This window comes from Apodemus sylvaticus, chromosome 18 (genome assembly GCF_947179515.1).
Source record: "Apodemus sylvaticus chromosome 18, mApoSyl1.1, whole genome shotgun sequence".
Lineage (NCBI taxonomy): Eukaryota > Metazoa > Chordata > Mammalia > Rodentia > Muridae > Apodemus > Apodemus sylvaticus.
In genome coordinates, this window is record NC_067489.1 from 11,815,631 (window position 1) to 11,841,526 (window position 25,896).

General features: G+C 41.1%; 1 protein-coding gene across 1 annotated transcript in view; it reads right to left on the reverse strand.

Moving 5' to 3' along the window:
• The window catches only part of Csmd1 (CUB and Sushi multiple domains 1), a 1,354,421-nt gene that overhangs the window by 321,531 nt on the left and 1,006,994 nt on the right, over positions 1-25,896 (reverse strand). The window contains exons 13-16 of the mRNA XM_052162855.1: positions 9,465-9,647; positions 8,523-8,849; positions 6,918-7,112; positions 2,101-2,239 (exon numbers count right to left, since the gene is read on the reverse strand). Coding sequence (XP_052018815.1) covers positions 2,101-2,239; positions 6,918-7,112; positions 8,523-8,849; positions 9,465-9,647 — 844 coding nt within the window. The remainder of the gene's footprint in view (positions 1-2,100; positions 2,240-6,917; positions 7,113-8,522; positions 8,850-9,464; positions 9,648-25,896) is intronic.

Here is a 25,896-nt window from a genome sequence, read left to right on the forward strand (position 1 = left end):
GAGTGTTTAAGTCTGCTTGTCCTTCCAGTGAATCCAGCCTGCAATTATATTTATATAAAGCTGAGGCACCCAGATCCCCTCAGTGCAATGATGGCACCATTATGGGCATGGAGATAATTTCTTAAATAGACCCATCTCATCCTCCAAGAGCTAACTTGGTTTCCAAGAGACTCTTTTGGCTCTGAGGGAATTATCTCAGCATTGCCTGACTCTGATTCACTCGCTAACTGAGCCAAATGTGTCTCTAAAGCTGGGCCACCATTCCCATGCTGGGCTCAGACTATTGCTAGGAAGAGAAGGGAGCCAGGGAACTAGCTCAGTTTATTTGCACATCTCCACAACAGCAAAAAGATGCTGAGCCTCATTTAACAACACTGCCTGGTTCATCATCAATGTGGATGTTCCTCTGCAAAGGCACAATAATGTTATGTTTTCCAAGCAAACAAGGCTGCTACTCTGAGCTCTGTTCTAAACAGAGAAACTCAAACAATGTGCCTCAGATGGCTGGACCAGAACATGAAACTGGTGGATTCAGCCCTGGTGGTGACTGCTTTGACTTTATTACTTTTAACACCTGTTCTGAAGATGCTGTGATATACCAGATATTTAAGTTCAAATTCCAGAGGTCATACATGAGCATGGAGTTTTACATTTGGATCTTGAATCTTCAGGAAAACTCTTTCATGTTGTCTTTAGTTAGGGTAGCAAGGATTGCTAAAATCCCACAATGAAAACTATAAACTTTTATTGCTTATCATGACTTGGCAGCCTGGCATCTTTATATGGCCAAGCCATCTGTGGAGAATCCAAACCTTATTTCCATAGACTTAATATCAGTTATGAAGCAAGAACAAACAAAACCAGTGTCATGCAGTTCAGCAATGAAGAGCTAAGCACTGACTGTTATCTAGGTTTAACACCTAAATTTTCCAGGAACATTAGCCATTCAAATATAACACCAAAACAATACTGAAAATATTACACTAAGGAAATTTTAACATGAATCTTCCTTCAACTGAAACTTAATAGTCAAATGAGACCATGAAATGAATACTTTTACTAAATGATATAAATCTGACCCATGACTGGGATCACAGTGTGTTTAAATTCAGTTTTCCCCCCAATAACTAAAGTGTAAGGATTTGTAGGAAATCAAATTTCACATATTGTACACTTACTGTTATTTTTAATGATTAAGGCAAGGTGACTCACCAATGGACAAAAAACATTTTCACTTTTTAGGAAGGATTATCCTACTAAAAAGTAGTGTCATCCAACAAAGATGTAGATAATTATGAACAAAACAATTAGTAAAAATAGTTAACTACCTCCTTAAGACTTTCTAGTCCTGATATTTTGAATTGTTGGAAAACAAAGAAAAAAGTCTTGAGACAAATGTTAGGAGCATTACAACTTGGAGCACAAATTGTCAAGTCACTCAAGAAACTGAACTTGCTAAGCAGAGATGCCCCCTTACCTTGTGTGTGTGTGTGTGTGTGTGTGTGTGTGTGTGTGTGTATTTCAAACATAAAATTCATTTCAATGTTGAGCACTCATATTAGAGCCCAAACAGTGTCCTTACTCTTGCAGATTAAAAACACATGCTCATATTGCTAAGCCATATAATGATATCCCAGTTATAATGGCTCATGAATACTCAGGAGGCTCTTAATCTACTACAGTAACTCTGCTGCTGGCTCTGCAACTTTTGCTGCCTCCAGGTGCTAGTAGCTGCCCAAAACTGGAGAAGTCTTTTTTGTATATTCAGGGAGGATACAGAAGGGTCCAGCAGAGTGAGGAGCTGCGTCCATAGAATACCACATAGCAAGCTCCCAATTTCAAGTCCCAAATCCAGACTCTAGGTAAGACCTGGAAAATGACCATCCAGGATGTTTCTCCGTGGGCAGTCCAGATCGGAGATGCCATTGTGCCCACTGGATAGCAGGGCCATGAGAACAGCATGGGCATATTGTTATGCTCTGGTCTTTGTTCTGTGATCTTTCTTGGGTCCTGAAGGATATTCATGCTTTAAGCTCTATTGATGTAGCAAAGGAAATATAGCTGTGACTCCTGGTACAAAAGCAATGGATTTGATCTTACCTGTCGAAAGTTATTTTGATGGAATGTCCTGGTTTTGCTTCAATGACCCATTCACAATTTAAAGAATCTTTGTAATATCCTGGCCATCCTGGAGGTAATATGACCCCACTAGAAGCCGTCAGGTGCCCACCACATGGAGCTGGAAGAGGAGGACATACATATCTGTCAAGAAAAAAGTCAAATCTAGGAAGGCACACCACAGCAGCCTCTCACTAGGGGTGGGCATTGTATGGTCATTGGTGGGAATCAATGTTTATATCAAACAAAACTCATTCCTCAGAAAACCAGAAGGGCTGAAGTCTATGGGTATATCTTACCTATTTGCTTGGCTTTTTTTCTCAAAACTAAGTATGGTTTTCTACTATAATACCCTGGATATATGTAGGGTATCTACATTAAATGAGTTGTAGGGATGATATTTTTCAATCGCCTTCACTCTGCTGAGATGTATATAACCATCATCCACAGCCCACACAAGTATTGCATCATCTCAAGTCTAGAATGGAATGTTCTGAGACTGTGTGTGACTGTACAGATTCATGCCAAGGTGTGCTCATTGTTCTAATTACTTGCAGGGGGCATATAATTGTGGGTGAATGTTACAAATCACAACCAGTGTCATCTAATTTATTAAGGGAAGTGTTGGTTCTTTTGAGGACTTTCGTGACAAAGTGACCTGTTATATAGAAAAGGGCATTTGGGAAATGCAAGTTAAGATTAGAAATCCTTATGGTCTGAAAGGGTGCCTAGGTAATATTTTCTTGGGTAATTTGTTTACATATCCTACTTTTGGGGGTTCTTATTAATAGTTTATATTTTTGTAGTAAAACTCATCAGTTTCATAAGGACTTTAAACTTTATTATTTAGGTTTATTTTTAACTGTAGCATCCTACAGTTCATGTTTTTGTGTACAAATATTTTCCCCACCACACCTGGGACTTTCTCAAATGCCACTGAGTCACAGTGAAGTGTGCAGGAGGGAAGCTGAAGTAATACACAGAGAAAACTTCTTAGAGGCCACATGGTTTACCAGTGATGTTCTTGGCATTTGGGGATTGGATGTGCCAGAATGATCTGTGGTCAGAGCCTATCTGTCTGAAGTTCTATTGTTACTTCAGAAACACTCCTCTCTTGTGAACCTGTCACTGTTATCTCCCCTGTCCACAGTTTCTTTATTAGAATTGCTGGATCCTCTTAGTGACACCAACAAGGAACTCACTCCTGCTCACCTTGAATTATGTTCTAGTGTTGACTTTTAGTAGCAAAAAAACCCATATGGTTTTTTGCCTTTATCTTAACTTATTAATCTGAGTAGTCATTTTCCAGATTCGTTTCTTTCAGTCCTTCCTTGAAGGCCTGCAAATATTACACCGTGAGTGTGGCTTTGGTGTGCTGCCTCAAATCTGTGACCCAGCCCCTGTCACATCTGGGTATCCTCTCTCAAGTCTGGGTCTTCTCTTTAATGCCCGCATATGTTTGCTTACGTCTAGGTATGTTCCCTCACAACTCAGTGTACAACTTCACATCTGGGTGTGCTCCCCCATATCTGGGTAGGGGGCCTTCTCTGTGTGTTTCCCACATTCTTCCTAACTGTTAGATTTCTGCTGTGCACGGTTCTGTATGGGCTGGGATCTCCAGATTTCTCATGATGCATAATCAGTTAGAGGGCCCCTTTCCATCTTATATATTTTTTAGAGTTTCAGTCTTAATACTACTTGTGGTTTTTTAATTCAAATATGAAAACCCACATGGCTTACTCTCATTCTAACGTGTGTACCATGCTTTGTAGCTAACGATGTTATTTTAAAAGTCAGTCCTGGAAAAACACAAGGAACAGGAGCCTTAAGGGTTCTTTGTACAGGACTGTTGTGTGAGGCACATGAGAGACTGTCTATTCTGTAAGGAGAATGGGAGGCTACATATTCTTTAAAGAAAGGGAGAGACTACATATTCTGTAAGGGGCATGAGAGACTGTGCATTCCTTACAGGGGTGAGAGACAGTGTATTCTGTTAGGGGAGTGAGAGGCTATGCATATCCTTAGGAACGAGAACTTCTTCATGGTCTATAAGGACTGTGCCTTTCTTCACATCCCCCGTAGGCAGCACACGCTGTTCTCACTCACTTCCTCCTTTCTTCTCTCCTGGGTCACATCCATCTGAAAGTTAGGCTTTATTCCATTTCAGCAGGTGCATTGATTGGGAACTCTATTCAACTATTATCAGAGTATTCACCTGCCCTGCCAGGGACTCATTTGCAAACTGTAATTGGGTTTTCTGGAGTAGGAAAATGTCCAGACTTTGTCAACTTTCTCTTTCTCTTTGACAAAAAACCCCAGCGGGAATTTGCAGTTCACTTCATGGGGTTGGGCCTGGCTCCTCCTAGAGAAGGAAGAATTCTCCCCCAACTTTTAATGTGAATGAAGGCTTCCCCTTTACCAGCCTTCTCATCCCTGCCTTGATCTAGTCATTTACTCTCCTTGTCCTCAGGCAAATGTTCACCTTGAAGCTTATAGCACATCCCTATACAGTCTATTGCTCACAGAGGCACAAGATAATTGTGGGCAGAGGCTAGAGCCTTGTTATCTTAAACATCATCATCAATAAATCTGTCATGCTTCAAAGTTGCCAGAAATGATTGGCTAGACCAGTGTCTGCAAACAGGATCACACATGTCATCAACCTGAGAGCCCACAGGGGAGAATTTACATGTTTCTGGAGGATTAAAAACTTCCATGCCTCAACATTTTATAAAATGTGACACACACAATTTACATGGTATGTGTTGGGTACATCAAACTTCTTAATATAGTGAACTTTGTTTTGTTTCTTGTTCTTTCATGTTATCTTTTATACCTATAGGTGGTATCCATAGCTCACCAACATGATAGGCAATTCATGGAAGAAATTAGAATAGTGTTCTGCACTTCACCAGATCCAATAGAGGCAAAGACCAGGATCTGGCTAGACACTTTCTGACCCTGAGCCTACCCATGCTCCAACACATGGCCCTACACACATATACATACAGGGAGTAGAATTGGTAGGCTTAAGAAGAAAAGTACACAAGGAGTTAAGGAAAAGTGGTATGTGGGGGATAAAACTACAGGAAAGGGAATGAAGGTGGGTTTGATGAAAATGTACTACATGTGTATATAAAATTCTCAATACTTCTTTTGAATTTTAAAGGAATAACTCTAGAGGTGGGACTAGGACAGGATAAATCCATCCTGACTAGACACACCGCCTGCTAAAATACCAAAGAACAACTATGGAGGTAGGGTGGGGACAGGACTAGGACACTGTGTTATTGGCTGCTACTCGGCAGCTTAATGAGCACATCAGATCAAACATAGCTTAGTACTCCTGCAGGTCACAGGTCTGGTGACAATGGCATGATCCTTTCTGCTCTGCAGATTGGTAACATTGAACAGGGATGCGACCTTCAATTTACATAACCTTTTCTATTACTAAAAAGAAACATGTTAACATTAGAGAAACAGGAGAAGCAGAGAACAAAGGAAAATAGTTCCTTATAACTCTAATTATCAAATAGCTCTTAATGTGTTTGAGCTTTCTGTTAACATGTTTTCAACTGTAGTAGATCATGACTCATTTTATATGTTCGCGTGGTACTTAGGAGGCAAGATTATGTTTTAAACTCTCTCATTAGCACACACAGTTTTGTGCGATTTCTTCTCTTACATGACAAGGTTTCAGTAATGTTATTTTGATCTTACAAAGTTTGCAGTGGTGCCTAAGCCATTGCATTTGGGTACAAGTTAATTACCCAAACAAACCTCATGGTTTGAGATTTCCTTATTTCTAAGTCTTTGTTCTTGTATTTGTGCAAACAACGTTCTTAAGAAACACCATTTATTGTTGTCAGACTATTTTGTGGTGTTATATATTATTCTAAAAATACAGATCAAAAAACAAAAGTAAGTGTAGATCTCAGTCTAAATTTACTTTGGGATTCTGTTATCATCTATCTTGGATATCACAGCCAGGAGACACCAGGGTTTTCCCTGCAGACTCAACAGTAATCTTCCTTATTAGCACTTTTAACCCTTTGCTGATCATGTCATATTGATTTTGCTTTTGACTTTCTATTTCTTTGCTGTTTACACAAGGTAGTCCTGCCAAGAATGCATTTCTTAGCTCTTTGTGAGTGGAGGGTTGTGACCACAAAAATGTTAGCATACTCTGATACAAGACATTCTGAAAATAATCAATATTCGTAGGCTGCATCTTAATCCTTATTACTGTTTGCCTCTGGCTTCATTACATAGGTAATAAAGAAACAACAAGAAGAAAATTAGCTCATATTTCTGTAAGCTGTGATAATAATTCCCAAATAATCAATTAGAATCATAACATTGACCAGCTCAATCTCCATGACCGTTGGACCTGGAATTGGCTCATATTTGGAGATGGTGTTGTGAGATGTTAGATGAAACTTAAACAGAAGAGATGCTCTGATCATGTGTAAATGTGCCTTATCAAGGAAATGAACAGACAAACATGCACATAGAAAAACAGCAGGTAGGTGTAAAGCCACAAGCTAACTAATGGTCTACAAACCAAGGGTACCTCTGAATATCAGTAGCCACAGGAGCCTGGCTGGGAGGCACCAGGAAATATTCCTTCTCACACCTTCTAGATGGACCCACTCCCATTAAAGCCCTGGTCTTAGACATCCAAGTTACAGTCTTAGAAGAAAGAATTCTCACATTTGAGGTACTTTTCTGGGTTAAGGGACCCTAGGAATGTAAGAGAGTATTTGCTGTCTTTTTGGAGGACTGGGCCACAGGCTCACCTTCACAGCGAGGGACAGCAGAGCTCCAGACCACATTTCCATCTTGCAAGATGCATGTGATGGACTCAGAGCCCTGAGTCTTCACAAAGCCATCATCACAGTGGAAGGACACAGAACTTCCCAGCAGAAACCTGTCTCCAAAACGCCGTCCATTCACAGGAATCCCAGGGTCATGGCACTCGTTCTGACCAAATGCTGTATCATGAAAGAGAAATATCAGTAAAATAAAGATGCATAAGTACTGATTTCATGTCCTGAAAAGGAAGGAAACATCATACTTATAAAACATTAGTGTCATCCATAGATAAATTCTACAAATCAATTAAATATTAGTATAAGAGAGTAGGAGGGGGAGGAGGGCGTAGCAGAATAACACGGCTTTTGTCTATTTTTCCCCACAGCATGTTGTAGGCTGAACTCACTTTCACGGTGCTCTAACAAGAGAAGAGCACAGCAAGGTGGTAAGCAGAGAGATTAGAAGGGCTCTGACCTGTTTGAGCCCTGCTTTTAGCCTGACCTTGTGATCTGGGGGAGAAATCTTATGATGTAGACCTGTCTCTTTTTGTTTATACCCTGAAGAATATTAAGCTTATATCCTTTAATTGTTAACACCAATTAAAATAAGCATGGCCAAATTCTATACTTAGAACAATCCAGCATTACTGATATTAGTTATATCAGCTCCCATTTTCCTTCAAATGTTTTTCAAAAGAGGAAACTGAAACAAAGAGAAGTTAGCTGTCAGATTGACATTGACAAGTTATCTCCAGGCACCATTATTCTTAGCCCTAGGATTTGATATCTGATACATCAGTGTGTTTTTACCACCCTGTATCTCTTTAGAGCATGCATTTTTAGGTAGATATGTTGCTAGATGGATGAATGGATGAATGGATTGAAGGACAGACAGATACAATGACTGATGGATAAATGAGAGGATAGAGGGATAAATAAAGGATGTATGGAAAGATAATAAAGGATGAATAGATCCTGAAGAATGGATTGAAACATGGATGAGTAGTAAAGGGTCTATAGGTAACAAAAGAGGTTATGTATGCATGGATGGATATGAGGAATAATGTGAGGATAAATAGGTAGGTAGATGAAAGGATGTTGAATAGATGTAAGAATGGTGAATAGGTGAATGGAAAGAATGGATGGATGGATGAATAAATGAATAGATTGGTGGCTGGATGAATAGATAACAAAGAATAAATGGATGGGAAATGATGGACAGATGACTGGATAATTGAGCGGACAGATGAATCGATGGACAGATGGCTGGCTGGCTGAATAAGCAGATAATAGTGGGTGGATGGATGTCTGCATGGGAAATGAAGAATAGGTAGGTAGATGAGTGGAGAGATGACCATTAGAGAGAGAGAGAGAGAGAGAGAGAGAGAGACACATAGAGAGAGGGGGAGAAAATGAATCTATGTGAGAATTCTACTCAAGTTGTCTAATGCTTTTTCGTTCATAAGGATGATATATAATTTTGCTATTTTTATAGTCCTGAGGTATCAGCCTTGAGTTCTTAGTTCATATTAGTTTTTATACATGCGAACACAGTGGGGTATGGAAGAAGTACTTGCGTGGCCCACTCACTGGTGTATGTGATGTTGAACCCTCTGCCTGTGGTAGAGTGATCGGACTGAAATTCCAGGCGTACTACATGTCCACTGCTGGCCAGCTGTGCAGGCACCTCATTGCCAGAGAAAGTTCCGAGGACTGTGATGTCAGAAATCCCATCATCTTTGACGGCAAGGAAGTCAAACTGAGGCTCCACATCAAAATCATTGAAGATGAGGTGGATCCGGCTTCCGGGCTCAGATATGATCAACCACACACAATTCATGTTGTTGCCATACTCTTCAGGATAGTTTGGTGAGAGGATGATCCCAGAGGACGCCGTGAAGTTGAAGAAACACGAAACTGCGGGTACATGGAAGTGTTTTCAAATATTTCTACACAGACCCAAAGCACTGTCATATGAACTCAGCTGCAGAGAACTTGGGATGCCCATCCTACTGGCAGGAGCTCACAATACAGCTACTCTGAGCTCCATATGCTGGAGCCCAGGTGTTCTCCTTCATAACTGTAAGAGCAGCCAGTACCAACCTATCAATACTTGAGTATCGTTTTTTTTTATTATTATTCTATTTGATTGGCTTAAAAAATGCTGTGGCTATATTTATTTATATGTGAAAACATTTTTTTTTAATTTTTGTGGGTATAATACCTAAAGTTTGATGGCTGAAACATTACACTTGATTCTCTAACTGGATTAAAAATGGCCACCATCACCTGGCGCATACAACCAGCACATATCCAGGTACTGCCTAAGGTAATTAAGTCCATGTAAGTTCTTGGTAGAGATGGTGATAGCTATCTCATTCCTTTCAAAAAAAAAAAAAAGGAGGGCGGGGTCAACTATTTCTTACCAAACAGCCAGAATCAAGGTGTTTGTAGCAGGGTGAGGAAACAGGAAGCCCTGAGCTCCCACCTCTCCCTCCATAACTGAGGCAACCCCCCACAGGTAGTACTCACACACACAGCTTGGCTTGTTGCCTGACCACTGGTTGTTTTTCTGGCAGGTAATCACTCTCTCTCCCACCAGCTCAAAAGCTGCCTGGCACTCAAAGGTGAGCGTGTCTCCGTGCAAGAAGCTGCTGCCAGTCCGCTTCCCATAGGCTGGGATGCCAGGGTCCCCACAGCCTCCCTTCTCGATTTCTGAGGAGAAAAATAAAGAACATGATAGACCACACACTGTAACAGAGGAAAGAGCTGTCTCCTTCCCTGAACCCAAACATTGTTTATATAAAAAGTTTCCAAGAGCTTCTCAGTTCCTCTAATATTTTATTATGAAATCCTGGATGAACAGGGGAGGCACATGGCTGTGCAGAGGTGCTGATCAGAAAAGTGTCACAGGCAGTAGACATCACTTCCCAGCACTCCAAGCCTTTAATCTGCCATTGCTAAGACTAAGACACAGCTCCAATTTAGGTGTAATCTATGTTTCTGGATATGTGCAAGGCAAACAAGATCATTTGCAACCACTAGGATATTTAAACTAACCTATTTGAATATTCTTCCTATTAACTGAATATTAAAATATCCGACGATGTACAATGAACCTGTTTACAGCCCTAGAAGAAGGGATCCCTTTCTTCACACAGTTGCATCCCTTTCCTCAAAGCATCATGGCATTGAGTGAGAGTACAAATGCACCAGACCTATACAGTATACAGACATTGTCGCAAATGTTAACAACATAGTAGCTATTAGTGGAGCGATATTATTCATTTATTAATTTGCAAAACAGTCTTGAGAGCCAACTACTTATGAGCCTCTTGTGCTAAGGGCCAGGAGGTCTCTAACTCTCTCTCCTGCCAAAGGGGTAAAGAGCCCTGTTTAGAGACCAGCCTGCAGCTACTTTGAAGAACCCATGTCTACCACATCTTCTCCAAAACATCAGCACAAACAACTATGTAAGTCATGTCTATAAACATTCAACAATGACAATGAGGAGCTTCCCTTTGGGGGAACTTGGTGAAGATAATTTGCATTGATACCTTATGTAGAACCTTGGAAATGCCCCCAAATATTTGACATAATGGATGGTTATTCTGTATTTTTTTATTTAAGGACTGTTTTGCTAAGGAGAACATCTCTGTTGAAGCTCCACGGGAGTTTTTGAAGGAATCCAGAGACTAGAAGGAGAAGGTGACTGTGCAGATGAACATAGCATCACATCTCTGCTTCTAAGGATGGAGTCAAGCCTCTTTCCACATGAATGGAGTCAAGTATCCCTCCAAATGGACTATAAGAAGCTGGAGATGACTTGGGTACATTCTCTTGGAAATCCAATTCACACTTAAATAAAAGGTTCAAATCTTCACAGAAAGAGATGCCATGAGCATATCCTTCTCTGGAAATGTGATCACAGAGAGAAGAGCCATGGGCTAGACAACATTCTATAATTTTCTGAGATGGATGTCCTGTCTCCTGGAACTATCTGTGACCAAGTCTCTTGGGGTCTCCACGGTAATATATTGTTGTATCTTTTAACTATCACCTTTAGAAATGCTAAAATTATTTCCCACTTTCAATTTTCACCTCTCTTTTTCCTGACCTATTCAAAGTATTTATTTTTGAACATCTCAATAGCTTTTCTATAACTTCCTTCTTAGAATGACATTACAACTTATCATTCATCCTATTAAATTTTATTTTCATTTGATACTTTACACTGTGCCTATACACACTCACATAATAAAATAGCAGTGGGGCTCACTATCCTCTTAATGTGGGTGAGCGGTTTTGAAAGCTGGTATAACCATTCTGAGACACAAGTAAATCAAAACACTGAACTGACAACTGAGCTTGTCCGTGCAGGTTCTTCTTTCATTTAATTCCAGGTGGGACCTGGAGAGAGTGATGTGTTTGCAGAAATGAGACGATGCCCTCAGACAGAATTCCAGAAAGCCTAGAGGAGGAAGCACCAAAACAGCAGCCCAAGAAACCTGGCAAGGCAAACCTCCAAGAAATGCTATTCAAATATTATGATAAACTCTGATAATGAATAGATTAACAGGGTTGGAGCTACAAAATGCAATTATAAGCAAATAAAGCTACACCCCCAATCAACCAAGCTACAATTACTATTTTGATACAACACTACAGGGCATATAGCATCTATGTAAGTCTGGTCACCAGAGAGAACTATTACCACCTACCCTGCCTTATAGTCTTTGTATCTGCCTGGCTTCAGCACTTCTCAGCCCATTCAGGTAGATAAAAAACTGTCTTAGTGATACCTCTGTCTACCCTGTGTTCTTCATCAGCATGATCACTACATGGCCTCACTAGTTTAGGCTCATCCCTTTACCTTCCCCTTAACCCTATAAATGTCCCTGACTGTCTCAAGCTAAGTACCTGTAAACGCTTACTTGCTGGTGCCACTTGATTCAATGTGAGCTGTGTTTTCTAAGTTAGAAAATACAGAAGGGGATGCTCTCAGCCAACCATTGAACTGAGCACAGGGTTCCCAATACAGGAGCTAGAGATAGGACCCAAGGAGCTGAAGGAGCTGGCAGCCCCACAGGAGGAACAACAATCTGAACCAACCAGTAACCCCAGAGCTCCCAGGTACTTAACCACTAACCAAAGAGTACACATGGAGAGACCCACGGGTCCATCCGCATATGTAACAGAGGATGGCTTGGTTTGACACCAATGAGAGGAGAGGCCCTTGAACCTGTGAAGGTTCATTGGCCCAGGGTAGGGGAATGCCAGGTCAGTGAAGTGGGAGTGGGTGCGTTAGTGAGCAGGGGGAGCAGGGATGGAAGAGGTCGGTTTTGGAGGGGAAACGTGGAAGGGGGATAGCACTTGAAATGTAAATAAAAAACATAATAATAATACAGAAAGAAGAAAAAACAAAGGAATCAGCACTGTGTCTTCTCCATGTGATAATTCCCATGATTCCCAGGCAAAGGTGAGAGAAGGTAACTGAACACTACAGACCCTTCTTATTCAAACCTCCCCATTCATTTTTGCCTAAATGCTACTTTTCTCTGTGATCTGAAGGCTCTCTCAAATCCCACATTAGCACTGGAGATCTGATTGGCTGTCTGAAAGTTGAGAGTTGTGGGGAATCTGAATTGCTGCAGCTGGCAACCCAAATTTAGCTCACATTGTCTTTAGAGCCCTCAGTAGCCCTGCGGTACCCACCACTGTGTCTGGGCTAACATCATTGTGACTGTGGACTAAAACTTTTGGCACTTAGCATTTCAGAAGCCAAGAACCTTCACTCACCCCAAAGCCATCAGTGCCATCACCTGGAACCTATAACAGAAAGTCCTTGCTTTGCTGTAACTCACCTGCATTAATTGATTTATTACTGTTTAAAAATTCTGTGGCTATAAATATTTGGGGTGATAGTTTTCACAATAGGATGTGACATACAGAGACACTGGATCATATTTGAAGCTATTACCGCTCATTTGGCTCAGAATGAACTGGGACCAGTGCAGTGTTTTGGCACCTCCATTTGCATGACACTCTTCTTCCGAATGATGGAGATTGACAGGGGCTGGATGCCCCTCCTCTTTCTCTCTCCATCTCCTTTTACTCCCTTCCATCCTTTCCCTCCTCTTTGGGGTTTACAGACTGCTCTTTTCTGAAGGACTTGAAAGGTATTAGGATTAAGAAGGATGCAGATAAGTCAGTAAAAGTCCTCACTGGGAACCTGTCTTTAACAGTACCAGAGATTCCAGCACTCTCAGAATGATGGAAGTGACACACCCTTTCTATCCTGAATATTCTATTTGGCATCTGCTATCTTCTGTGTATCAGGATCTTTGAGATGCTTGTCCAGGACAGCTGCGTTCTTGCTAATGTGTGGGCTGCACGTTTACTCTAACAAGATTCTAGTCCTTGCAGAATGTTCCGGTCTATGACAAATATTTAAAAATAGTATTAATTTTTTATTAAAGAAGTTATTTGTTCACTGTATAGCCCAACCCAATCAGAGCTTCTCCTTCCTCCTCTCCTTTCAGTTCCTCCCTCTCACCTTCCCTCACCCCCCCCCATTCATCTCTCCTCCCCTTCTCTCCAGAAGAGGAAGTTCCCATGGACACCAACCAGCCTCTGCAAATCAAGCCACAGCAAGACCAGGTGCATCCTATTCCACCAGGACTAGACAAGGAAGTTCAGTTATGGGAAGGGATCTGAAAGCAGGCAGTGTAGTCAGAGACAGACCCTGCTCAGGCTCAGATTCACAGCTGTTACCCAGAGGAAGTGGGAAGAGGCAAGCTTTAGGAAGTGGAAATATGAGGAGCTTCTATGGTCCCTCCCATTCTCTAGGACCATAGGGAATGAATGCTGCCTCTATGTGCACATGTAATGGTGATGTGAGTACAACCCATCCTTTACCCCAAGAATCTATCTTTTCTGGGACATGTGAGCACTAGAATCTGGAACAGCTACTATCTTAAAAATGAACATATGAATGAACCATTGATTCAGATGGTCCCCTAACCTCTGACAGCAAAGGTTTTGATAAACATGCAATGCATGTAGAATCCAGGGGAAAGCTGAGAAACTTCCCAATTACAGCCTCTGATTCAGTAATCTGATAAATGGAAATTTACTTTTACCCTGGGTCATGGGAAATGCATCACTCCAAACTCTGAATTTGATTTCCTATAAGGATCAGGATTTTATTTGACTACAAGTCAACTAACATGCACACACACACACACACACACACACACACACACACACACGTCTATGAATGCTGCCTTAAGCACGTGTATTGTATTTTTTTCCCACATAAAAAGAAGGCTGGCAGGGGAGTGGGCTGAGCTAAAAAATGTAGGTGGGAAGCCAATAATTGTCTCTTCCCCTCCCCGTGACATACAGCTTGAGAAGGTCAAGAGATGCCAAGCCTTTAAATAGGCAGATAGTCAATGTACATGTCCCCCTCAGGGGCAACCTGGCTTGTCTCTTATCACCTCAATATCTACATTGACAGAATTCTTAAAGAAAAAAATAACCTTTAGCATTTTAGGATAATCTTAGGCTCGAATGAACAATAAACAGAAAACAAAGAATTCCCATCTCTGCTTATCTACACACAAGGACAGCCTTCCTCCATTTCTGTCGCCCACCAGAACAAATCATTTGTTAGTATGGGAAGCCACATTCTGTATTCTCACCACCCAGACCCACAGGCTGCCATAGGGCCCAGACTTTGGGCCATCAATCTATGTGCTTTCATGACCACCCGTGGTGAATCATATTGAGGTTTAAAGTTTATTCTATAGCTCTAAGAATCCCCTGCATCCCTGGTCACTCCTTATCTTTAACCCTGCCACATTCTCATGACAGCCCCCCTTACCTTCTCAGAACATCCTGTGGCTAGTATTCCATGGTCTACACAGGGCTGAGTGGCGCTCTATGCTCTGGGTACCCCAGTTTCCACATTGACCAAGCAACCAGCATGCTTGGCAGTGAAGGGTAAGTATAGTAGACAGACATTCTCTTAATAGATTTTTGTGTAATCATGTCTCCTCATTTACTTTGAGTCATTGGCCTATAGTGCAACTGCTAGACCAAAGGGCAGGCCCTGAAGATGGTGGTAGAGCACACATCTTGTCTAAAGCTGACTACATGAAGGTATAATGGCATGTCTCCAGCATCAGAGTTTTCACAAGAAGCAAGCACTCTGACCTGCCAGCATGGCTGGGCCTTTTGGAAACCCCAACATACCTCATGTTTTGTTGTGGCCATTCTGCAGGCTGCTGAGGTGAGGAGATGACTTTTGCTAACAAGTCTTTCTTGCCAAAACACACCAGCTAATTCTGGAGTCCTTTTGTTTCTCTTTATTGCTCCAACTCTCAGAACTATAAGGATGTATGTCGGTGGTGGCACTTCCCTATTATGGCCAAGGCTTGCATTCCATTTCCAGCATACAGACATATGCGTGCACATGCACATGTATACACATTCCACTACCACCACCACAGAATGAACAAACAAATCAAAACATATTGCCAAGGGCTGCGAAGATTGCTTTTTTTTTTTTTTTTTGCCAGTACAAAGACCCGAATTTGCATTCCAAAAACACACACTAAAAAAGCCACATGTGGTATCTCATGCTTATATTCCCAGAACTGGGAACTGATGGACAACCTAGTCAGTGAGCTGCAGGTCAGTTAGACAGGTCACCTCTAAAACCAAAGCAGACAGCTTATGTAGAACACTCCCATGTCACCTTCTGCCCTCCATACACATATTTACAAGTGAACATGTGCCCCAAATAAACATATGCACAAAAGATGCCGAAGAAATGTCCATGAAAAAAATATGCCTCCACCTTGCCTAGAAACCCATTCTAGGTCCTTCTAGCTCCATCCATTCCTCACTGAAGGTCATCCCTGGCTTGCCCCTCTGTGTTAAAAGCCTAGGATCAAAGTAGAATTCTTCTCTTTGATGGACTGTTCTTTGCAGAAGGCTGGGGTCATGTTACATCCACAGCCAAGAAGTGGTGAATGATGAATGACTGCGATCAATTCCTTTTCTTCTTTTCATGTAGTCTGAGTTCTCAGCCCAGGGAATAGAGCCACCAGCAGTGGGCCAGCCTTCCTGCCTCAGTTAACTTAAACAAGATAACCACCCATAGGCATGCCCAGGGGGCATTTCTCCTAGAGATTCTGTGGCCTGTCAAGCCACAATACCTGGAAAAAAGTGGATGCCCAAGAAAGTTTCACTGGATGCCTCTAAGCAGGCATTGTCCAACGGGGACAACATTCTACTTCTTCTGTGGGAAAGAGGAAGACAAAACAGCAGGCATCGGAGAGAAGAAGAGAGTGAACCTGCACTTTTAAACTCTTCTATTATCAATTTTAACTTGATCATAACCTCCTAACCGAATCACCTCCCAAAGACTCCCATCTGCAGTGTGGCTGCACCGAGTGTTATGTTTTCAATATATAATCCACAGCACCCGTGAATCAGACCATCTGTGTTCTAGTTAGTGTTAGCGTACCAATGGTATCCACCACAGGAGCAGAAGTGGCTAGACACCTGTAAGTGGCTACTGAAGATTCACTACGATGTTATCATCTGTCAGCCTTTCAGTTTCTTAGAGACCTCGACTCAGGGGAAGCAGAGATGCTTACATCTACAAAAAGGAATTTCAGGATGAGTCAGTATGAAGTAGAGTTGGGGTTATTAAGAAAAACATTTTAATTTAGGCTCAAGGACACGTGCTAAAAAGAGGGAAGGAGGGCTGAAAATATGGTTAATTGTATATACTCAAGAAGGATAGAGGAGGGACTTCTCAAAAGACAGCAGCCCTATTTAAGTGTCTTAACAAGAGCTACAGGTACAGATTTGGTGAGTTTTGAAGTTGTGTTGTTCAAAGGATTTAATTGTGTATGTGTGTGTGTATGTGTGTATGGGTGTGTGCTTATTGTGCATCATGGTACAAATGTGGGCATCAGAAGATGACTCGCAGTAGTCCGTTCTTGCTCTTCACCATGTGGGTGCCAGGGGTTGAACCCAGATCACTAGGCTTGGCCCCAAGTGCCTTTCCCCACTGCAATAGCATGCTTAACTTGTTCAACGGATTTAAAAGATAAATAAAAAATGTTTTGGTATACTTAAAAAAAAAAAAAGCCTAGGATCAGAGTATCAGAGCTTCCTAGTCCTGGAGTGAGTAAGGAAGGAATAGGCCTCGCCAATACCTATGGACTTCATGTGGCCATACTTACAGCTTCTGCTTCTAAACATAAGTTTAAAAAATTTACCATTCAGTGGAAGGGAAGTCTCTCAGATAGGAATGGCTTCTAGTATCTCAGAAATCCTCAACCACTATAGCTCTAACACATTTGGTGATTTGTGTTTAGATTTAGAAAGAATGGAAGTTAATGTATTATTCTTCTTCGAATAAGTTGGGAGATATTTCATGGTAAATAAAGACAAATACTATTTTAGACAAATATCTATCAACATAACTGGAGGGATTTTGACATAGGCTGATAAAAACACTGCATTTGGAGCAATAAAAACTCATGAGTCAGAGAAAAATAAATAAAAACCGTCACTACTTCATCATGTTGTCCTACTTCTGTAGAAAAAAAAAAAAACAGTCAGGGCTAAGATTCTAAGAAGAAAATGAGATTTCCCAGGATCTCAGTAAACGGTTAACCTGCAGTCCCTTTGTGCTGTTATGGACCAAGGTAACTGTCAGATCCCAGGACAGAAAAGAGATATTACATATTACACATATTACAGATTTAAAATTCTAGTTTTGACTTGAGAAAGAGGTTTGATAAACCATGTCCTGAACTCCTTCCTCCAGCTTTGTTCTAGCCTCTCTCTCTCTCTCTCTCTCTCTCTCTCTCTCTCTCACTCCTTTTCACACACACAGACACAGAGATACATAGACACACACACACACACACACACATACACATACACACACACACACACACCAGGGCTTCACCTAAAGTAGGAGCAATATGTTCGCATAGAGTACTCTCTTTTTTCCTAATTTTTAAATGTTTACTATACAAGGTGACAGAGCCATTTAGAGCAAGTATATAGTGTTCTATGAACACCCTGCACCCCACTGCTCTCTCAGTTCTGCCTTAAGTGTCATGTCACCTTTTCATCTATGATTTTGTGTTTCTACAAAGTCATGACCTGGAAATAACAAAAGATTATATTTTCCATTCTGAAAGGGACTGAGTTGGTTTAACGTTTATTTCTGCTCATGAAGATGATCACTGAATATGTTTTTTATTCATCAGACAGCTTTGCACAATTATCTTTTCTCCTGAGCATGTTGCTAGATAAATCATCCTGAATATACTAAAGAAATTCTGTGAACTTTATACAGAACAACACCTACCCGGAGTCTACTGCATTCAACACGGCACCTACCCCATACCTGTTGTGTCCAGAATGACACCAATAGAATGCCAACATGATACCTACCATGTTTAGAAGGGCACCTACCCTATGTCTTCTTTACTGAAATAATGTTATGAATGAAGTAAAGATGCAACCATGCATAATTTAAACATTTTTCAAGGTTAACTTCTTTCATTTTGTCTCCACCATCAGGCCCCATATTTCAACCCCAAACTATACAATTGTCTGTGTATCTGAACATGCCCACATGAGTTCTAAATAATCACCTCTGTTCTGCCTGCAGGGGCTTCATCAGTCTGTGTCTACGGAGCTGGCACAGTCGCCTCTGAAGGTGTGCTCCTTTAGAGATGTGTCTTCATAAAAATGTCACCTTATACACTCGCATTGCTCTCCACTCCCCTGATAACACAGGGCGCCAACAGAAGTCTTTGGGAGTGAGGTTCCACAGTGCTCGCTGGCTCAGAGGGTCAGCTAAACCATGCTCCTGGCATCCCTCTGCTCCCCATCAATGTCTCAGGATAAATCAGTATTTGAAAACTGAACATTTGCTCATATGAACTCTGTTAAAATGAGGCTTTTGGCTTCACCCTAATCCATTTAGGTACCGTTCATGTGAGCTGATCAAGAGTCCCCAGGCCTTATGAAAACAGCAAATAACTCACAAGGCCCCAATCCAGCAGGAAGGAAAGAAGTAACTGAGGGCTACAGAGAATCATTCTTTGCATACATTCCAGTCCGAATCATCCAACACCAGAGCCGGAGGAAACTGAGTTTTGTCCTTAAGGTTACACAAACAGTAACTTTTTAAAAATGGCATCCCAGCAAACTTCTAGAAGATTTAAACCAAAGACATGGTGTTCAAAAGACATAGTGCTCATGGGCAGCTGCTGAAGGCCAGGATGGAGCCCTTTCAAAAGTCCTCAGTTTGACAGGCCTTTCCTAGCTGATCTGCACATCTGGCTGATGGGACTGGCCTGCAGGGAGAGCTGCCGGAAGACAGTCTTCTGACAAGAGCTCCCTAAGCACACCATTAGAGGACCACACGTTTTACTGAAATACTGTTTTATGCATTCCAGAGGGAAGCAGTGTTCTTTGGTACTAGCAGGACGCGATTATGGTGAAGCTGGCATGTGTTGCCATCCTGTCAACTTTAAGGCTGTGATGCCTGCTTTTGTGTGTCACTCTGACTGGACTGGGAAATACCATAGAGCTCCTTAGTCGGTAAGGAAGACGGGTCTTCAACAGCTGACAATGATGAGAGTAGCGAGAAAAGAATGAAAATGAAGAAGCTGGTCACAGGATGTGCACTGGGGACAGTGGCAGATGCTTCTCAGGGGACTATTGATCAAACTGCACGTTCTATACTGGTGCCACCCCAACCTACCTGCACTAGGTCACAAGAAAAAGACCCTTCTTCCCAGGAGCTGAGCATCTGCTACAGCTGGGGCAGATCAGCCTTGACCACACTTCTTGAGAAGCCATCCTGAAGGCATGTCTCTCAAGGGATGACATTTATACTGATCTGTCTTCTCAGGTCCTCTTGTCCTACAGTATACTCTGCCATGGGGACATGGGGGATGGGGACTCTGCAGCCTGCCCATGCCTTTTGACCTGTTTGCTCTGAGGAATGTTCTCTACAAGAAGCTCCCCATAGAGATACTGAGAGTCACATTTTCCCTGTGTGCTTCCTTTCCCAGGTCCCATCATTTCCTCAGTTCATTATATTACATTACACTATTATAGGCTATGAGTATTTATGATTATAGTTAATATAGAATATGATCCTTCTTCTCTTTCCATTTCTTACTGTTCTTAGTCATGGGTCCTTAATCAGAAGCTTGCCCTGCACTTTCCTTAAATGGGTCACAGCTCTGCCTCAGAGGGAGGTGGGGGAGGTGGGGGATGTACTTCTGACCCCTCACAGTGTCAACTTTCCTGTGACCCACAATATCTGTCAACCACTCCAATACTGTCCTATGTCACCAGCACCACACTCTGGAGATTCTACTTAGATGTCACTTGCTCAGGTAACTCCAATCCCCTGAGGCCACAGCTCACACTCTTTATGGCTGTGTTTCAATTTTATTACCTCTAGCTTTATGTTCATTGTGGCTGTAGAATTACTTTATGTTTTGAATTCTCAGGTGTTTGCCACCTACTCAGACAGTTGGAGCCTTGTATGTGCTCCTCAAAACCATTTCCAACTAATATTCTCTACCATTACCTCCATTTTATCATTTATTTACTTAAAATGCTATGATTATATATATATATATATATATATATATATATATATATACAATGCAAAAGATGATATGTTGAAATATATGAGTATTATACAACAGCTACATTGATCTAATTCATATATGCAAGGCCTACCATAACTTTCATTTTATTTTGCGGTACTAACACTGACCATATCTTTCTTAGATTTTAAAAGCATGAAACAGAATAGTCCCCCTCTTATTGCTCTCAACTGAAAACTCCCCCCCCCATTAACAGCATCCTTGCAACCCTTTTCAAAATCATTTAATGACTTCCATAGAGTTTGGCATTTGCATGTGTGTCCTAACCATACCTCCCTCTTCTGATGGACACTCACTCACTTGGAAAACAGTTATTCAACTCCCAAGTCATTGAGGCTTCAGGCTGGAGTGGCAGGTTTAAAATGGCATCTTAAATAAGAATTCCATGTTTTACTACAATGTAAAAGATTATGTTCACCTGCAGATTCAGCCTCATATTCTATGAAACACAGTAAATGATAGTCTATTGGCTCAGATTAAGACCTGGACAAATTGAAAAATGTCTAAGTGGCAGATGGGAAATTAAAATATTCATTTTATTAATAAACATTCAGTTGTATTTGGAAGTATACCATCTAGTTGCCCTGTGAATAATTCTGAAAAAAATAGTTGATTACAAGTCTAGCTTTGATGAATAATAATATTTGATTTTAGGGGAGTAGAAATCCTTGCCTCATGGTATCAATTGCTTTTAACACTTGTCAATTCTTTTAAAGGTGGTCTTTAGATACACTTCAGGAAGGCAGCATCTTGCTGTTTATGAGTAAGGACCAAGTGCTATGGAATAAATAGAAAGAGAACAACCCAGAAGTTGGAGATGAATTAGCCTGGTAATATGATGGACTCCTGGAACCATTTTTATAAAAGGGGATAGTTACACACTTGAATTTTAAACATTATCCAAAGTATGAGAGGGGAGAGATAATATGTAATAATGCTTTCATCAGGACTGCATGTTTGGGATCTACTGACTATTCAACCATGAACTGTCACCATGGATATGTGGAAGTGTGGCTGACAGCTGTCATTGTGCATATGTTAAAGCACGACTGTGAGCTGTCACTGTGGATAAGTGAAATCATGGGTGTGGGTTGTCACTGTGGATAAGTGGAATCATGGGTGTAGTCTGTCTTCCTGGATATAAAGAAGTGTAGCCAGATAAGTACCCATCATATTAAATCATGTCCTGTCTACACTGTCTGTTGATTGACTTCCATTGTCAGTGGTAGGATGGGGCCAGGTTGGATGAACAAGACTCAGTGCTAAGGGTCATTTTGTGTAATTAACAATACTATGTGATCTGTGATTAATCTCCATGGTTAGTGGAGAAATCGGTCCATAGTTTTCTTGGGTTTCTTTGACTCAAGAAGCATTTGGGAAAAATCTTTGGACACAAGCATTCAGTAAAGATTTGAAGAAATGGTTCACTGGGTAAAGGGTTTTGTATGAAGCATGAAGACCTTAATTTGGATTCCCAGAGTTTACATTTTAAAACAAAAGTTATGCATGACAAAGCACATCTTAATCCTGGCTCTGGGTGCTGAGACAATGGAACCCTGGGAATGTGATAGCTAGTCTAGCTAAGTTAGTAAATCTGGTACCAGTGAAAGGCCTTGCAGAATAAAGTAAGGTATACAGATATGGAGAAAGACACCAGATTTCTATATCTGGTCTTTAGCATGTACATGTACAAGTGAGTATGTCTACCCACACATCTATTCAGCACACTCACACACACACACACACACACACACACACACACACACACACACACACACACTTTAAATCCTAAAGCTTCATTCAGCTATGGTCATATATACAATCAGCAGTTACCTCTAAGCCTCAGCAATAACCAGAAAAGCTCAGATCCTGGCCTCTGGATGAGGGAGATTTACCAGTACAAACTCTTGACTTATGCCACACCCTCAGCTGCTCATTCTTAGACAGCAGTAGCATAATTTCTGCAAAATAAGGAGCTTAACCAAAGATGATATCATGTTAATTGCAACAAAAAGTTTGTCTGGGGCCTGGCCTGGTACTACAGACCTGCTATTTGGGAAGGTGAGGCAGGAGGATCTCAAGTTCCTGAACTAGTTGGACTGCAAAGTAAATTCAAAGCCAGCCTGGGTAATGTAGTTGGCTCTATCTTAAAACAAAAATTCAAAAGAGTGCTAGAAACGAATTGCAGCGGCAGAGTTCCTGTCTGGCATGGGTGACATCCCAAGTTCAATTCTCGGGACAGGTTAACAGCGAATAAACAACAAAGAAAATAACAACAAAAAGAAGTCAGTTCATGTCAGTTTCTAACTTACAATAATATTAAATTAAGTTTCCTAGATGAGACTTAAAATTCTACTCTTCTCGTGATAGGATTCTTAGTTAACAAACTGCAGAGATTACATTGCTTCCATTGTAGGTATTTCTTTAAAGAGTTACAAATACTGCTTTCTTAGAAAGCTGCAGCATGGGATTATTTCGATCTTCTTATATTTGTTGAGGTCTGTCTTGTGATCAATTATATGATCTATTTTGGAGAAGATACCATGAGGTGCTGAGAAAAAGGTATATTCTCTTGCTTTAGAATGAAATGTTTTATATATATATTAAATCTAATTGGTCCAAAGCTTCAATTAGTTTCACTGTGTCCCTGTTCAGTTTCTGTTTTCCTGATTGGTCCATTGAGGAAAGTGCAGTGTTGAAGTCACCCACAATTATTGTGTTAGGTGCAATGTGTGCTTTGAGTTTTAGTAAAGTTTCTTTTATGAATGAGGGTGACTCTGCGGCGGTTCCTCAGAAAACTGGACATGACACTTCCGGAGGACCCTGCTATACCTCTCCTGGGCATATACCCAAAGGATTCCCTGGCATGCAATAAGGACACATGCTCCATTATGTTCATAGCAGCCTTATTTATAATAGCCAGAAGCTGGAAAGAACCCAATTACTCAATGGAGGAATGGATACAGAAAATGTGGCATATTTACACAATGGAATACTACTCAGCCAATTAAAAACAATGAATTCATAAATTTTTTAGGCAAATGGTTGGAACTGGAAAAATATCATCCTAAGTGAGGTAACCCAATCACAAAAGAATACACATAGAATGCAATCTCTGGTAAGTGGATATTAATTCGCCCAGAAGCTCTGAATACTCAAGGCATAATTAGCATAACAAATGACTCCCATTTGGGAACCAAAGCTTTCTTGTTCATATGCTCATAGCTTACCTGCTCTCAGATTCACATCTTCTGCAGCTTTAACTCAAAAATCTCTATCATATACTTCCTCTTATCATTTTCAGATAAAAGATTTCAGCTCTTGGATGGCGCTCCTATGTTTGTGGACCACTGCCTTGTCATTTCAGTACTGTGTGCATGTGGTTTACATCACTGCTGTCACCTATGCAGGACACATGGAAGTGCTGTAGAACCAGCACAATCTCCCATAGCAAAGCCCTTGTCCATCATGGTAAAAACTTCCCATCGTATTATTGTGACAGTGGCCGAGGCTTCCTAAAATTGCCTGTAATCATGCTTAACTATGGAGTTGGGGTAGAGAATTTGTCTTCATGTCTAAAATGCTGTATTTGCTTTGAACAGAAATACTTTGACTAAATCAGAAATTAGATGCTCTCAAAGGTATGGTTGGAGCTAAGATCAGTGCAGGAGGTGCTTACTTTCACTTAGTTCCACATGATGGAGTGCTGGATCCCAGAAGCCAGGGTGAGGTCTCTCATGTCTTGAGTCTCATAGGTGATGAATGTATAAATTTTCAAGCTCAGCTGATGCACTGCCCAAAGTAGTTACAAGTGCATCTGTAATAGAGAATCCTGTCTGTGCTGCAGCCCACTGAGCTAAGAGATTGGTCTTCCAGGAAAATGCACCACAACAGCTATGGCTTGTTAAGATGTGGGCCACCTTCCATGATGGATCATGTGAACTCTGCTCCACTCTCTTTTTTCCCTCATGATCTGGTAACGTGAGTGGAATCTAAGGAGACTGACTTTAAGTTGCATGTTCACATTCTCCTGCATCACCTGTTTCAGTTTAGTAGATCTGACTAGACATAACCTCTAACCTCCTGGAATGTAGATCTTCCGTAGTGTTACAAGCATGTGTGAGGATGGGTGTTGCCTAGCACTGTGTAGTAATCTTGGCAAGTTTTATGCACACTTCGACACTTCGAATGAGATGTCCACTATAGGCCCTGGTGTTTGAGTACTAGGTACCCAGTTGCTGGCTGTTTGGGTAGCTTTAGGAAATGCAGTCTAGCTGGAAGAATTGCATCACTGGTGTGGACTTTGAGAGATTGGTCATTCATGTTATTTGAAGATACTCTTTGGTTCCTGTTTGCAGTTAAAGGTGTGATCTCTCCGTTTAGTGCTCCAGTTGCATGCCTACCTGCTGCCATAATTCCAGGAAGGATAGTGATGGACTCTTACTCCTCTGGAATCTTAAGCCCAAATAAAGCCTTGGCTCTGTGAGTTGTCATGCTCATGGTGTTTTAATCTAAGCAACAGTAAAGGAACTAAGAAACTATCGTGAAGCTAATATAGATTTAAAGAAAATTTGTTTTGCATTTTTTGTGACAGGTTTTACTATATTGTCTTAGATGTGCTGGAAGTCTCTATATAGACCAAGATGGCATCAAACCCACAAAGATCAACCTACCCCTGCCTTCTGAGTGTTGGGGTTAAAGATGTACACAACCAGGCCTGCCTAACAAAATTTATGTTTTCTATGCTGTAAGTGTATTTAGTGTATGCTTATTCTAGCTGGAATACTTTCTGTTCTAAACTATAAGGTCTCAATCTTTTCTTCATTGCTTCAATGATCCCTTGGAGGCACAAGCTGCCGTGTTAAGACTTTGAATGTCTTGTTTTAATCTCCATTGTGTTGTACACAGATAAAATCCTTTATTATATTTGAAAAATGCTAATATTTTCTGCACATGACCATAAAGCTTCACTAAGTAACACATAGCCCATGACTGAGAACATTCATGGGTAATTCTTGTTTCCACTGTTGTTCTTTATTAATCTGATTTTATTCTGCATTAAAAAGACCAGTACCAGCCATTAATGGCTTGTTTCTGTGCGGTACTTAGAAAAGGGACATGGATGCCTGTGTAAAGTTTTACTGTGATGGTAGGCATTTTAATGCAATAATTGAAAACAATAAAATTGCATTTGGCGGCTCCCATGCTCATTTTCAGGATGAAGGCAGTGA